The sequence below is a fragment of the Thunnus thynnus genome, chromosome 3 (assembly GCF_963924715.1).
Source record: "Thunnus thynnus chromosome 3, fThuThy2.1, whole genome shotgun sequence".
Lineage (NCBI taxonomy): Eukaryota > Metazoa > Chordata > Actinopteri > Scombriformes > Scombridae > Thunnus > Thunnus thynnus.
In genome coordinates this window covers 7,290,647-7,307,151 of record NC_089519.1, presented here as the reverse complement: position 1 = coordinate 7,307,151, position 16,505 = coordinate 7,290,647, and the positions used below count along the sequence as shown (strand labels likewise).

The 16,505-nt window shown below is 42.3% G+C and overlaps 2 protein-coding genes across 4 annotated transcripts; one reads left to right on the top strand and one right to left on the bottom strand.

Moving 5' to 3' along the window:
• Positions 1-90: 90 nt before the first annotated feature.
• On the bottom strand, positions 91-12,662 carry mycbpap (mycbp associated protein). Of its 3 annotated transcripts, XM_067583001.1 has the most exons (20): positions 12,325-12,662; positions 12,132-12,203; positions 11,342-11,454; positions 11,105-11,261; positions 10,881-10,987; positions 10,517-10,700; positions 10,152-10,267; positions 9,888-10,038; positions 9,326-9,444; positions 7,294-7,400; positions 6,532-6,640; positions 6,194-6,386; positions 5,864-6,051; positions 5,592-5,741; positions 4,106-4,198; positions 3,740-3,879; positions 3,484-3,611; positions 3,242-3,384; positions 1,541-1,723; positions 91-323 (listed from the first exon to the last, which is right to left on the bottom strand). In XM_067583001.1, the coding sequence occupies exons 2-20, from the start codon at positions 12,166-12,168 to the stop codon at positions 210-212; spliced, it is 2,532 nt and encodes an 843-aa protein (XP_067439102.1). In that variant the 5' UTR covers positions 12,169-12,203; positions 12,325-12,662; the 3' UTR covers positions 91-209. The 3 variants fall into 3 exon arrangements, with proteins under 3 accessions (XP_067439102.1, XP_067439086.1, XP_067439096.1); XM_067582985.1 differs by lacking the exon at positions 12,132-12,203 and having other exon boundaries at positions 12,324-12,662; XM_067582995.1 differs by lacking the exon at positions 12,132-12,203 and having other exon boundaries at positions 5,592-5,738; positions 12,324-12,661.
• A 140-nt stretch (positions 12,663-12,802) lies between these two features.
• Positions 12,803-14,835, top strand: rasd2b (RASD family member 2b). Its single transcript, XM_067583024.1, has 2 exons — positions 12,803-14,010; positions 14,211-14,835. Exons 1-2 carry the CDS (start codon positions 13,386-13,388, stop codon positions 14,753-14,755), a joined length of 1,170 nt encoding a protein of 389 aa, XP_067439125.1. The 5' UTR covers positions 12,803-13,385; the 3' UTR covers positions 14,756-14,835.
• Positions 14,836-16,505: the final 1,670 nt, after the last annotated feature.

Genomic DNA, 16,505 nt, shown 5'->3' with positions numbered 1-16,505 from the left:
GGCGGGGACGTGGCCGCGTCGTTTGCAGAGTCAGCGGTACTTACTATCATCTGATGTGAGTGAATGAGACAATAAATATCACTCCAGATCCACTGAGCCAGGAGCAGACAGAAAGTTTTATTGATTTTACAACACGGTTAAAAAGAGAAATACAGGAGTCCTATGTGGCATGTTTTATTATTATCGGTGTCTTATATATTCAGTGGCTGTCATGTGTAAAAGAGCATATCAGTGTTTGTGTGTGTGTCATGTTCATCTCCCTCATTAAGCTCATCCATCAGGTCACACAGGGTATCCACCAGGTCCTCCATCAGAGCATAAACCTGCCAGATAGATAAATATAGATAGATTATATAGGATGACATAATGCAGTGATGTGGAAAGCCTTCGAAGGGAACTCCAGTGATGTAGTAGTGCACTTCCACAAAGTCGGGGGAATCACGAGTCAGATTTTTAGAAAAAAAAAAAAAAAGACATTAAAGCCACAGAGGGAGAGATATCCTGACTTTTATTCCATAGTATGAGTCAAACTCTAAAAAAACTTGAGCTAACAAATACAAACCGTTCTTCTAACACCACCAAAAGTTATCTTGATTAAAAACTGTGTGTTGTATAAACGCTTGTGTTCTGTTGGTGGACTTATATCTGTTAATTTACTGATCAGCTTAGGGAGTTATTTGATTTTGTAAATCTAATTTAGATTAAATTTGTTTTTTTATTTACATTTTGTTAATTTGAAGAGTTACTTTTTCATTTGCCACAAAGAACTTAGAGCTGTGGTTCCTGTTCTTGCTCTGTAAAAAACAGTACAAACATTCAAAGCTGCTGTCAGTGGGAGCACTGGGGGACTGAACTGAACACTAACCTTCATTGTGGTTTGCATTGCTTTTATTGTTGAGAAAAGAAACAACTATGTCTGATTCGAACATGTATTAAAGACACACAGCAAGATTCCATCATGTGTGTTTTCTTCAAACTACAAAAAAGAAGAATCTCTGGAGAGTTTCACTCAAACAATGCATGCTGGGAAGTCTGCTAACATGCTGATTATGTTTTAGAAGGTTAATTTAATGAGTTGAGTGAACTCTCAGCGCTCTCATTCAAAAGACATCAAGTCAGAAGAACTCATGTTTATAAGTTTTGAATGGGACTGAAATAAAAAATAGAAATATTAGGTTGAATTAAATCAAAATTAATAAAACATATGTTTAAGTTGATGACAGAATATTAGTTTATTTCAATTAATTCCTGTATGTTTTACAATGTAACTGCATACCATCTTTATTGGACACCCCTTTCCTCCAGATGCCTTCTCCTTTCAACCCCCACACCTCCAGTTTGTAACGCAGGCCCTCAGTTGCAATGCATATGTATGTATATATATGTATATATGCATATATAGTATATACAATGTATATATATATATATATACTGTCTTCACACGCTGAGTTGTACTGCATGTGACAAGTAAACTGAGGTAAAATTGATGGAATGCCGCTTTAAAATAAAAACTGTACAGAAATATGATTCAATGACAAACCTTTTGGTGCAGGAGCCTTGTGTAAATGTCCATCACCTCCAGCTCCACATTTTGGTCATCAGGGGGTTGTTGACTGACGCTCTCTGGGCCAGTATCAGTCACCGGGGCTGACTCCTTCTCTTGCTTTTCCCTACTGCGCTTCCTCATTTCATCCTTTTTTTTCTTTTCTCTCTTTTTGCTCGACTGTACACAGAACAGAGAGACAGAGGACGATTCACAGAATGAGAGAAAGATATTAGTTTAATTTACTGATAAATGTCAGCAGAGTTTTGACTGGGCGCGCAGCATGGTCGAATTTCCCACAATGAGTTTGAGTGTATCTTACATGAAAACTCATGAAAACGTCCCTCCCACGTATTCATTGGAGTTTAATATATTGGATGTACTGTACTGTTTGAGTTCACGTAAAGCTGTGTGTGTGTGTGTGTGTGTGTGTGTGTGTGTGTGTGTGTCACATATGGCTTGTACCAGTACAGATGCTATTAATTCACACCCATGACACACAGTTGGAGAGCAAGTGCACATTTGCACGCAGTGTTCTGTTACCATGGCACCCTGTGATTAATAGGCTGTACTTTACCTGTGGCTCAACCATCACACAGAGGAGAAAATCACTCCAAATATACAGTCATACAGGCAGAGAGGCTGTGTCTCTGTTTTTCCTTTGATAGCTGGCAATGGACACGCAAACCATAGACCAGAAGTGAGATGAAACAGGTTCTGGGCCTGATTCACACCCAGAACGTTGTCAATGTGATGACTAACTGAGCCATCTATTTGAACAGTACAGTCAGCTTCCTCATTAAGGTTCTCAGTCCCCGAGCTAACGACGAAAAGTTGCTGAAATTCAGATTTGTGAATAGGACAAAGTAGCTGGGTGAAATGAGGAATGTGGTGGATGGGAGCAGGAAAACAATCATTTGCATTAAAATGAATGGCTACTAAGAGCCGTCTTTTTAAACAGTGCACTCTTTTGCTCGTTATCTCAGCCAAGCAGTCACACTGCAAAAGCATGAATGGCCACCGTGATTTCTATTGCTAAGCTACTATAATGACTTCTCTGGGGGACAAAAGATTGGACGGAGAGCATTAGCTTTCTGGGGAAGACTGAATGTGGAATGACTGGTTTATTAACACTACATATCAGATGGTGAGCACATCAAGTACACACACACGATCCCACAAAGATGCATACATACAGAGGATTGAATTAGTCAAGAACACAAAAAGACATAAATGGTTACACAGTCGCATTTGGTGGCACTGGTTCTGCTCTGCCCTTCCTCTAGTGTAATGGAAAAGATGACACACACACCATGACATACTGTATATATACTTTTGTACATACTTTCAGGAAACTAGCCTATAGAGCATAATATTGCAAGTGTATGTATAATTGAGAAGCAGGCAGTACAGTAGGTGGCCAGGTTGTGTGGACAACAGGAGCCTGTTGCACGGCAGATGAGTGAATGATGAGCTGACAGCTTGTTTGAAGTGATGAAGGTGACTAATGATTGGATCAGCTGAAGCAATGTGTCATGTCTTTAAAACATGATACTTCATTCATGTTCATAATTGAAATACTTTAGAATCTGCTGCCGCTCAGTGGCAAAACATTTTATAGTCTCTGTGTACACAAACACACATGGTCTTTTGTTGCCTTTCACTCTCTCTCACACACACACTTTTTTTTTTCCTCACCTCCGCCGACTTTTCAGATGTTACTGACTTGGATTCTCCTTTGTTGTCATCGTTACCTCTGGATCTGCCCCCACTCCTCTCCTCTTTCGCAGATGCACCTCCCCTTTTCTCACTCTTATCTTTGTTTATGTTATCAGTCAAATCTGTGATGTAATAAAATAGCAGTAAGCAGCATGAACTCCATATCTTCACTAATCTGTGTTCGAGTGAAAAATGTGTGTGTGTGTGTGTGTGACTCTCACCAGAGTCAGAGATTAGGGGTTCATCCTTTTTATGGACCCATGTGTCTCTCTCTGGGAGGCTCAGCAGGTGTCTGAGCTGCATGGCCTCACCAGCCATCGTGTCCAGCAGTTTCCTCCACAGCTGCTGCCTGCAGGGGGCGCCACACACCACCGTAACCCACAGGTTTATCACAGTGAGTCTACAGGTGTGTGTGGGTGTATGACAGAGCAAGATGCTATGATACACATACATGACTCATGTGTGTTCATGCCTCACCCTATAACTGCTGCTGTTAGATGGTGGTGTTCAGGCAAAGGCTCGGGAAGTTTCAGAAGCAGACAGTTGAGTTGGACCAAGCTCTTTTCTCTGGTGAGGGCGTCCTGAGATGACTCTTCCTCAGGAAGAGACAGCACAACCTTAAGTAGAGAAACAGTTGAATGGACAAATAAGTTATTTCTAATGGCCTTGCTGTATTTTTCATGCATCAACATGACATGAAATTTTACAGAAGAGTGCACAGTGCACTCAGAGAGGCCCATGAAATCATTACTTTGAATAAACCTGCTGAATTTAATGCTACATGTGTATTCTACGTACTCATCAAGTGTTATGATGTACCACATCCCTGCATAATGTTTCTACCTGTCGGAGAGTGTCGATCGAGAGGTTCCAGGAGCGTCCTGGACTCACTTCTTGCCACAGTCTCTTTAGGTCCTCCACTGGCTCATCAAGGTACTGCAATTAAAACCAGAGACGTTACATAAGCTTGCATTAAATGATTTTTTGGTCACTTAAGGGCAGTGGAAAGGCTGACATATGGTCACCTTTTAAGTTCATATGTCAAACTTTTTAGCAAAGAGTTGCTCATTTAGACGTCCAGCAGTCACGGAGCAGCATTATCATTCATTTGAAGTTGTGTTTCTGTCCACCTGATGAATGTAAGTCCGACATTCACTCTCCTTTGGCTTTGTTTTTGGTCTCTACCAACTGAGGTTTGGTGCTGAGCAGGTAGTGTACAGCAGGTTTTTAGAGCTTTTTCTCTAAAAACAGCTGTCTGCTGTGCCCAAAAGCAATGCTATGAGAGCACTGAGAGTGAACCAAAGCAGTAAAGTTGCAGATAAACAGTGGGCTGAAACTCACCATAAAGCTCTGTACAGCTGAGGGGAGCTGCAGGGTTGTTGATAATTCTCTGTAGGTTCACATTTGCTACATTGTTATTATAAAAATATCAATTATAGCTGTTTTAACAACCTTTTATGTGATGACTATTAACATGTGAACAGAGGACTCTCATGAACAGAAATTATCGTCACGCGACAGGATGATGATCCTCCTCAAACAACTACAATGTATGCCATCATTTTTATTCACTGCTCACGGGAGAAGAAATATGAGCGCTGCCCTTTGTGATGATAAAATGCGAGCACCTGAAAGGCCAAGGGAGCTGTAATCATCATAATATTTGGCATCTAAATTCTCTTTATCCTAATTAGAGGTTAGATTACCTATAATAAGAGATCATGTTTCTTTCTTAATGTCTATGGGGAATCAGCTCAGGGGACTTTTAAGACAGTCATGCTCTATATTCACTAGACCAATCTAATCAGCCTCCCAAGTAACCCAGTTAGGTTTCTATTGCACTGCCGTGGCAACATAACCTCTTTTGTGTAGTGTAGAGGCAACAGTGACTGTTTAAAGATATTAGCAGTTATGTTCTATTTTTAGTTAATGAGCTAACATGAATTATGATGGCAATAATATAATTGTGGAGTACAAAATGAGTGAGGACTAACAAAATCCAGGTTGGGAAGGGGCAGCCATAATAGGCTGATCATCATCAATAACACGATGAATAGGTGCATTAATAGGTCATTTCACACTGATAGAGGTGGGGATGACTAAGACTCAGACTCAGCCAAACATGAACAAAAACACTGTACAAAGAAAAATGTCTGATACATTGGTGATACATGAAATTGAGCAATCATGATTTCTTTCTATATATGAAAGAACTATAACAATGCTAATAGGATAATTCTCTGTGGGCACTACTGTGGTCCTAGGGAGGGTTTGCACAAAAAATAAACACAGAGATCATCAAATACGGAGATCCATCTGTATGATGTACCTTGGGGTTTCTGCTTCGAAACTTCTGCTCTTCAGTGATATGAATCTCTGCAGGAGAGCTGGGTCTCTCTGGAGTGTGGATCCCCTGCAGCACCTCATACACAATTGACCGGCACATTTTCACCCTCACTATCTTTTCCAGTTTCGTCTGCTTGTGCACACACAACAGAAACGTACATACACAGACAAAAAAACAACAAAAACATACAGGGTTTATGTTTATGAAAGCCTTAGTGTCATATGTTCACGCGCACCAGTTTAACTGTACACCACCTCTATGAATAGCCTCTGGTCTGCGGTTTTGTCCTGGTACAGAGACAACCCCCTCAATGTGACCTGCATGGAGGCTCCCTGCAGCAGAATAGGGTGGGTGTTGAACTGCCACAGTTCAGTTTTGATGCCTGGCCTCTCTGACTTGAATATGAACTCCACCCGCATGGTGTCACCTGGAAGGATCACACCTGGATGGGAGGAGAAGCATGATGGAAAAGTAAAAGGGCGAGTTGAGCGCTGGTTGAAAGATATGTTTGGGCTGACACATGGGACAAACAGTGTGTGACATAAGAGCGGTTGCAGCAGGTGTCTGATTGTGTTTGTGTGTACCAGAGGAGGAGTCGAAGTAGAAGTGCTGACTCTTTGTTTGTGATCGCAGGTTAGGAAAGCTATGTGGCAGGGGAAGCTGCTGCCAGCTAAAGAAGATGGCTGTGCTGCCCTCGTTGTGCAGCTCCAGGTGAGACGAGGCTCTTTCTCCAGTCAGGGCCTCGAAGATTATTGTGGCACTGATTCCCACCTCTCCCTGTGAGAGTGGCAAAGGCAGCAAAGCAAATATCATATCGTTGCCAATGTCACCTGTAAGACACAGACTTTTACTGTATGTTATTGTTTGTCACGGTTTGAAATTTATTCTCAAACCAATCTACTGTGTAAAACCAGTTCTCTACCTGGTTACTGGGAGAGTTTCCAGTCCAGCTAGCAAGCTGACCGCAGAACCTCAAGGCAGGAACGAGCAGAGCATTTGATTGAACGTCATCATACTGTGCCAGTGGATCACTGCGGAAGACAGTCCATTCAGTGAATGAGTCAGTCATTAGCTGGTCCTTATTTTAGGAGATAGATCCTCCAAAGGACGCAGTCTACAAACTAAAAACCAGACTGAGTCGTCTCCAGCTGAGTTTTACTACATTTTGTGACATTTAACTTCACCACATTATGGACAACTGAGTCCCGAGGTTAATGGAAAATATGTTAATGTAACTTTTTCTGTAACGCTGTCAGATAAGCAGAATATCCAGGCTGCTAAAAAAACAAATTGAATTTTATGCCTGGCTTACATTGTTTACATCCTGCAGTGGCTTTTCATTGTGTTAGTTTAAATCAGATATTTAACAGTGATTTAAGACCGCCTCAACCACATATTTGACGAATCCAATGCAGTCACATGGCTTCTCCATACTTAATGAGTTGAATGCACCATTGAATAAATGACTTAGATAGATTATAGGATGCTAAAGGCTGCAAAGGATACACCAACTGTGTACTCAAAGGAAGGCAGAGTTTCTCTCTTCCTTTGAATAAGACAGCATTGTGAGCCTGATTTTGACACATTCAGTGTAGAAAAAGTTGGACTTTGGACAAAAAGGCAGTTAGTACATCAGGAGAATATCTAATAAATCAGTAAGGCAGAGTACAGTGTTGTTTCTTACAGGTTTTCCTTCTTCTCCTCTCCTTCTCTCTCCAGTAAGGGACTATGACACACCGTGACAGAAGTGAATGGCTTGCCTGAGCCAATCACCTCCAGTCCATTGATGTCCTGTAATCAAAGTGACACAAAGTGGTGGTTTTGAAAGAAAGGGTCAGGTTTGACTGTCCATTTTACATTCTGGTTCCTGATAATGGAAAGTAATACCCAAAGTCCTTTTCAGTCCAACATAAATAGATGCGTAGGTCCTGTCCACTCACATCCAGAAAGTACAGCCAGAGAGGACAGAATTACGTGTCTAATGAAATCTTCGATATGACAGTACAAGGTGTTGTGGAACACACTGTCTGGTTGTAAATGGCAAAATTAAAGTTTGTTCAGGTGCACGTACACCGTCCTTCAACCTCTGCCAGCTCAACTGTTTGAGTGAAACATTTACATTCACGTGTGTGCTATACTTCACGTTATGCATTCGAATGTTGCTGTCAACTTAGTTATGAGATAAGCAGAGTGAAACGAATAATGCAAATCCAATCTATCGCTCTCCCTCTCCTCTTGTAGTTCAAACTTTTTTACGTAACACTCTCCTTCCTCTCGCTACCTCACTACTTACCTTCCTCTCATAACAATCCCTCCCTGTCCCCATTATCTCCCTCTCCCCTTGCACACATGTCGCAAAGCCATGGGCTAGTCCGCTGCTGACAGGACAATGTGTCTCTGTCTGTGTGTTTGTCAGGAGGTACTTCACAGCCCAAATCAACTCAGCATCACATTGTCCACCAGTAGGACAGAGCACACTGCCATTTTCTCTTATGGCAATGGCACAGACGTGTTTGTGAAAGCGAGAGCAGGAGATAGATAGAGGAGAGATAGAGGGGAGGACGCCAAGTGAGACCAGATTTTAAAAAAAAGAAAGATGTAATTTGAATAAATCTTCCCATAATCAGCACCTGATACTCAGGGTGTTAATGATATTTAATGGGAACTGGTTGTGCAAAGAAGTGCACATTTGTGTAGTGTGTGTTTACCCCAGAAACCACTGCCTGCCCCAGCTGATGAAGTCATTGTAATGCAGAGAGAGCAGAAAGGCAGATTTGGTCCCTTTTCTTTGGCTTGTGTTACCCCACAGATCTCAACAGTGCTACTCTATGACTGGACACGTTCCAGATTTCATAACTGTACCTTCTCTGCATTAGCATGTATGCAAATCTTTATGGGAGGGCTGCAGTGCCTCATTACTCTCATTATGCAGGTATGCACTAAGGGAACATTTTACAGGCAATAAAACATATCATCCCATATTGTGTGAACAGTTTGGTGTGTGTTTATGCCCGTGTGGCTGCATGTGTATTTGTGTGGGCGTGTGTTTTTGTGCATGTGCTCGTCAGCGTTGCCCAAGTACTGTAGTTTGTTCCCTGTACAGAAAACCCAGAACAGCGTGCCCAAGGCTGGATGATCACAGGCTGTTTGTGAAGAAGATACAGACTGATTATGAGCAGCTAGTAGCTCCAGCAGCAAGAGACAGAGTGTCCTGAGGGTGTGTGAGCAGCCTCAGTGGGCTGTGATGTGTAATCAAGATCTGTGCTGTACACATGAAATTATCTTGTGTACGTTGCAAGAGAGAACATAGAAAAGAGACACTTTTGCCGTCACAACTTTACAGATCCAATCATGTTGCATCAGACAATCCAGTGAGCCTAAAAGTAAGGAACACCTCCAACTTTGACATGTTTAGATGTTAACTTAGATCCTTCATAGACCAGTATGACTTGATAAAGATCTATGATGTGATCCAAAAATACCTGATAAAGGTGGCCAACATATACGCCGACACTGATCTGCAATGACTTGGCCGATTTATTGGTCTAGCTTTCAACCTTTTACAATCAATCATTTTTATAATGCAAAGGTAAAACAGGACTAATAGTATTAATTTGAAGCACTATTGAGCCACAGCAACATTCAGAGTTATATTTTGTATGATTAAGTTAAAGTCCGAAAAGAAAACACAATTTTGTTGAATGCATTTGCGTTACCGGCTTTTTGATGTCCATGTCCCGTAGAACCTCTCCAAGCTCCTGGTATTGGTGCTGCAGGTATGTACTCTGGTCCCAAGTCCGAGAGGCTGGACGAAGAATCTCAGCACAAGTGATTCCTAGAGGATTTAAAATTTCCCGGAGAGAATACAGTTTTTAGTCTTATACAGAGCCTGAATGTGTGTGTACAGTGAGTGTGTGTGTCTTCAAGGCTTTGTCCCAGTTCTCCCGATTAAACCTTCTCCTCTCAGATTAGAGCAGTCCCCCAAAAAAGACCAATCACTTGATGTGATTGTGGAAGACAACTTTGTTTTCTCCTTCTTCTTGTGTTGTTTGGATACAACCAGTCACATCCAGTTTAATGATGCACTTTTGCCTGTGGTGCTGAGTGTCTCATCAGCAGGAGAAGTGGACAGCTTGAGTGCCATTTCACCAAACACTATCTTTAATATTTGGAGCACCACTACGTTTCAAGTGAATGCACAATCAGAGGGAATGGGAGTAGAGGCCAAGGCTGGGGGGAAAAATTGGGACACAGCCTACAGTAAGCATCTGTGTGTACCTGATTCCTGGCGTATGCTGCTCGGCTGTCCTACATGTGTGACAGGTTCACGTCTGCCCTGCTCCGTCTGAGTCAGAGTAGCTGTGATGCCGCTCATTTCATCTCCGTAGCGCTGGGGGAGACTCCAAAACTCACTGCCCACATGGTAACCCTACGAAATGCAAGAAAAGATACACGAGTGAAGATCCTCTTGAGAGAAGACAGTACGAACCCTGCAGATGACTAAAGACACAGTAGACCAGAGAATACAAATGTGTGTCATACATATCCAGAGTGGATGAGTGGCATGACTTGGTTTAGAAACACCCTTTGCTCCTGGGTTTCTCTGAAATGGTTAGCTTGGTTCATCAGTAAGTTCTCCACTGGCCTGTGGAGCAAACCTAGATAGAGGTAGAAACAGCAACAGAGAGAGATAGATAGACAGAGACAATACAGTATGTTAATATACCTATAGTTTCCTCTAATAATATGATGTCTAGGTGTAATTTTTTATGTTAATAGAAATGCAGCTAAGTGAGTTTATTGTGGCTGCTCTCACAATTCTGCATTAGTATACTGAGTGGGGAGTGCACAGCAATACTGTTGCAAATCTGATCTTTTTCCGGTGCTTTATTCTCTAATCAGCTCACCAGATAAGAGGTCCTGCTGCCGTCTGCGCTGCCTCATATGAGTGTGCCAATGCTGCAGGGCATTACCCTGGATGTTTCTGTGGCCTAAAGTGATCCCATGCCTATCATCCACAGCCTCAGAATGATGTTTCCCTGGGACCTCAGATGGAGGGTCTCTCTGGGACTTTGGTATTCGCTTAACCAACTGCATGGTGAGGGGAGGAGAGAAGACACCAGTGGTGACTAATGCAGCAAAGTTATAAAGAAGTATTTCTATTGCGTTTGGTAGTTTACAAAAAGTGCTTTTGATGGACAGATTTTGAATAGCGTATGTAAAAAAATTATTTTCTTTCCATATGCCGAATGAAATTTGATCTGAATTCACCTCTGTCTCTCCTCTGACCTCCAGGAAACTTCTAAAGTCCTCCAGACTGCCCAGGATGCTGTGTGGCAGAACCATCCCATGGTCATCAAATCGAAGCCCTTCGGGTCCTGAAGAAAGAAGTATACGCACAGAAAAAATAGCAACATTAGCGTCAAGGATGTCTTCACAAAAACTTTTCTATAGGCTACTTCATGTTATTGTCCAAGAGGGTAAATAAACCTAACCTGTGTAGTCCAGAGGTTGACAATCAGGGCCTAGATTCACTGGATGAACTAACAGACCTCGCACAGCATTTCCAGCTTCATCAGCTGACTGTGTCTTGCGCACACAAGCCGTGATCACAGATTTCTGATGGCCCTTGGGTGGTTTTGGTATATGAATCTGCAATCATATTTACATACTATGTGATTTTCTAACTGATAAAAATTAAATAAGTAAATGGACGTGAGGAGTGGGTTTACTTTATTGAGATCCTTAGGGTGAATGGCCAGAGCCTGGGTATCCCCAGTTGAGTTCTTGGACTGGTCATCACCCAAGATGGGCAAGTCCTCTGATGTTTTTAGTTTCTTGTTCTCTGGAGGAGAGGAGAGGAGAGGAGAGGAGATAAATACATACCTGTAAAATAACAACAGTTTCGGTTTGTGTTTGAGGAGTGCTATATTTACGGTTTGCCTAACTGGGTTCTGCATACTTAAAAGTGCAGCCTTTCTTTCACACACACACACACACACACACACACACAGAGAGAGAGAGAGAGAGAGAGAGAGAGAGAGAGAGAGATTATCCTAATTCATGTTGCATCAGAGATCCTGATTTGAACATTTTTGAAAGTGAAAAGAGGCTCTGTTTCATTGTGAACAAAGTACTCAGTGCTCTCTCTCTCTCTCTCTCTCTCACACACACACACACACACACACACACACACACACACACACACACACACACACACACGCAGAGACAAAAACAGATTAACCTGGACCACTGACACAGTTATGCAATGCTGTTAATTTCTCTTTATCCAACAGGACCTGATTAGTTTCCATGGCCACAACAACTACTAGTCCTTGGCTTTTGTGTTTCACTTCCCATCCTACATGTTTTCCTTCACAGATATATACAGATTTGCAGAGGAGTGCTTTGTTGCGGGGGCAACAGATGCCCTTGGCCCTCGAGGAAAGAAATTGCTACAGCGTTTACTGTATGTTTTTGAAAAAAAAAAAAAAAGTCTACTAAAAGTTAAATAATACTGACCTATTTTATGGCTAAGATCTGTACTTCTTGCTCTCATCTAAGAAATCACAACTGCATAGGACTGTTGGTTTCCACCATTAGATTAAATCCATACATATAGGTAAAGTTGGCCATTCACTGTCATAAACAATGCAGCTTCTAAAACAGGTGAAGAGGTCACAGTCAGAAGAGAGGAATAGACAGACAGCTGACCTGGATGAGTTAGAAGTTTTAGCTCCTTCTCCGGCGTCTCACCGCGGCTCATTTGGCCCAGTTAACTAACTTACCGTTAATACACAATAACAGTCATCTAGCGTTAACTAATGACGCGTTAGCAGTGCTAACCTAGCTAGTGCTGCGATTAAGCTTGATTGAATAAGGCTGTTCTCGCATTAAACTTGTTATTTTAAGTCGTGTATCGGTAGGCAATGAATCTAAAGTTTCGCAAACCCTGCACCAAACCCTGCACCATTTCCATGTTGTATCTCCTTTTTAGCTCTAAAACTTAACCCAGTTAACGTTAAAGTTTGCTGTGGAGCTTCTCTCCTTTTGTCGCCTGTTGCTTTGTAACCATGGTAACGGACGCTTTACAACCACGGAGCAACAGACTTTCTGCTCTCTCCTCCTTCTGTCTTTCTGATTTTCTGTCTTTCTTTTTGTCTGAGTGTCAGTCTTTACAAGAATACTGAAACAAATCACAGAGTTAGGGAACAACAACAACAACAAATCAGGCACATGAAGGTATAGAAGGATACAAGAGCAAAATAAATGTAAGCCAGAGTCTATCTGTTTACAGTTAACAAGATATTTTAACATCAGTAGCCTATACGTTTTTATCTATCTTATTGTCATCTTGGATATTAATCAGACATTTTTTAACAAAATTGAGCAGAAATCTTCCTTTCTTCTTGTACCATACAAATAAAACGGTAAAAGCGTTCTAATAATAATAATGATAGTCAAATAATAGCCTAATTCTCTATACAATAGCATGGGACGCACACTTCAAGTTATCAAGGGGCTTCATAGAGCAAAATGTGGTCTGTGGTCAGTTGTATAGCCTACATTATGTTTCATCAATACAAGGTGTTCTGAAGATCGCAATACAATTCTGTCAATCAGCGTGACGTGGATGGACCACGGGGTTGAAGACAGCCTATATAAAGACAACTGACATCAGCCCCCGCGCCAAAGACAAGCTTGAGCAAGCCTTTAAAACGTCAGACCACAGTTTGTGCTCACTTTGTTGCGCGACACCATCCCAAAACGACGGAAATGGGCAGCATGTCAACCAGCGCACAGAGCTCCTCCATCCGCACTTCTATCCAGCACCAGCTCAGCCGCTCCCAGCCAGATGGCCCCCAGTTTCATGGAAATAGGGACGGGCCGTGCGCCGGATCTTCCAAAGTCGTAATGGCATACAAAAACGCATCGCAGCACCTGAGTTCGTCGGGAATTAAAGCGGGGTTAGGGTTACTCAAAGTGGCCACGTCTCAGTGGAAACAAGACAAGACGCGCTCAGGGACAACCGTGAGGCAACTGACAACTGCTAACAGCAGCCTTACCTGCAAGAGATCCCCACTGGATCAGCTAGCGGCTCTGGTTCTCCACGGTCAAAGCCGACACCGCCAAATTGTCCAAGAGCACCGACAAGACCCGCTACACTCCACCAAGCCGCAGAACTGTAAGCGCATCGTGGTTCTTGGTGCGCCACGGGTCGGCAAGACCTCCATCCTAAGAAGATACCTTCGGGATGGATTTGTGGAGGAGTACAATCCCACATCAGAGGATTTCCTCAGGAAACTCTTTCGTATCCGTGGGGAGACCTACCAAATTGACATCCTGGACGCGTCAAGGGAGAGGGACTTCCCAGCCAAGCGACGACTGTCTATCCTTACTGGTGCGTACTGGCTCAGTCATAATCTCTGTAAAGCAAAAACTTGAAATGCTTGTCAGTTTTTTATTTGTTCATCATCACTGTATGAGGTGATTACTGCATGCTTAAATTCTCTCTGTAGAAGAAGAATGCATGAATAAAAAAAATCATCTAAGCCTATTAGAGGGAAATGAGTTGATTTTTTCACTTTAATGTTTTTGCAGGGGACGTTTTTCTTCTAGTTTTCAGTATAGACGACCGGAGCTCTTTCGAGGAGGTGTGCGCCCTGCGAACAGAGATTCTGGCTGCTAAATCCAAACTCACCAAATCCTCCGCGCAGGATCAGTGCGCACAGCCGCAGGTTCCCCTGGTGGTCTGCGCCAACAAGGTGGATCTCCTGGAGTCTGAGAGAGAAATATCTCAGGCAGAGGTGCTCCAAATGCTCGGTGATGACTGTGCATTTTTTGAAACGTCCGCAAAGGACAGCACTAATTTGGAGAAAGTCTTCGAGACTTTAGCAAAGCGAGGTGGGCTCCCGACTGAAACTGGCCCGTCTCAGCACCGCAAAGTATCCCTCCGGTCGTATCAGGCAATGCGGACAGGCCGTGTGCCGGGAAGGGGCAGCCAGACGCCGGGGCGTGATGACGCCTGTGGCGCCCTGTACCCACTGGCCCGTCGGCCGAGTTTTAGCACGGATCTCCGACAAGTAATTGGGCCACAAACTGCACGAAAGACCGGCAAAGCACTGGAAAAATGTCAGATTCAGTGAGAGACAAATAGACTGATAAGACAACGTATAAAGTACTTATATCCATTTAATATGAATGCCTACTTGTATAATTAGGCTACATGCACATAATGATGATGATGTTTTCGAAATAAAATCTTTTTTTAACGGAATAATGGTTTTCTTATTAATACGGGAGGCTGCATACAGACCCAAACAACGATGTTTTTCTTCCTACATTGCTTGCTTTTTGAGTTTTATCTATTCAATTGCTTATTATTTACATCTCTTTCTTTTCTTGTGTGTGTGTGTGTGTGTGTGTGTGTGTGTGTGTGTGTGTGTGTGTGTGTGCGCTACCCATTCACACAACTGTGACAGAGAAAGTGGGAGGATGTTGAGTCAGGAACTTGATTATTTGATTACTGTATGATTATTACATAACATATATTCAGAAATCTATTAGATAGCAACTCTTTCTCTCACCCACTCTTTTTTCTTTCTCTTCCTGTGTGTGTGTGTGTGTGTGTGTGTGTGTGTGTGTGTGTGTGTGTGTGTACGTGTGCTGGAGTCGTGATTGCCAGAAGTCCGCTGCCTGAATCCCACACATCCTAAACAACCTGAGGTGTCCTGTTGGCATATACCTTCCCATCCTACACTGCTCTATAAATGATTTCTCAGACAGGCCTGTCACTCACTGGGTCTTTTATACTCCTCAATCATAAATTCATACATATTATTTAGCTTTTATGCCCCCGTACTTGAATGTCAGCTCATTCTTGATTTTGTGAAGCTGCAGAATAAAGCTCTATAAAAGGTATTGCTCTGTTCAAGGTCATGAGGGAGAGTCAGTGTCAGGCAGGCATCTCATCTCCCAACGCCAGACATGGTAGCACCAAGACATGACAATCAGGATTCAGCTTTATTTAGCAAACTCTATAAAATATTATGTAAGAAACAGAATCTGAGATGTGGTTGAGCCTATACAAAGTCAAGAGAAAATACACCACACATCTATCCCTTTGTAGTAGATGTGTGTGCTGCAGTAAACAGAGGACGTTCATTTCTCATGCTAGAGGTACTGTTGGAGAAAAGACCATTCAAGCATTACATTAACAAAAGACCTCATATGACCCCTATCCCAGTTATTCCTGTGTACCCATTTGTAATGAGCAAAAATGAAATTATGCTGCTTCTGATGTGCAATGATGGATGGGTTAATAACACCGTCACCTAAAAATAGTGTTAAAAGTGCTCACTCTCAAACCTCTTCTCTACGCATTAAACATCACAATCACACCACATCTCACTATCAATGTGCCCTGCATTATTTTGTCAAAAAAGAAAATAATAGTTTCTTTACTCACAGAGCTCTAATTGGGTACCATTGTAAAGATGTGGTTTGGATATATGAGTCATGTTGCCTGAAACCCTCAGAACAATGTCTGTGTCAGGGTGAGATACACATTCAAAACCTTTTTTTTCTGAATAAAAAGAACTGCTCCTAATAATGCATGTACTGTAGGGCAGAATCAGGCTGATATCTATAATCACCTGAAGAACTGTAACCTTTTCTTCTACTGTGCTGTTCAAGGGATGAGCATCGACTCATTCCCCGTGAGTCCGTAAAACCTCACTTCACCAGGTCCAACAGCCTGTAAAGCTGCATGCTCACTCATCTTTTGCTCCAGGAAAACATGTATTGACAGCCAACATTTCATCATTGTGTATTATATTTCTGTCTTATAACTTGCCAAAAAGAAAAATAACAATATTTTAACAGAAAGAAATAACA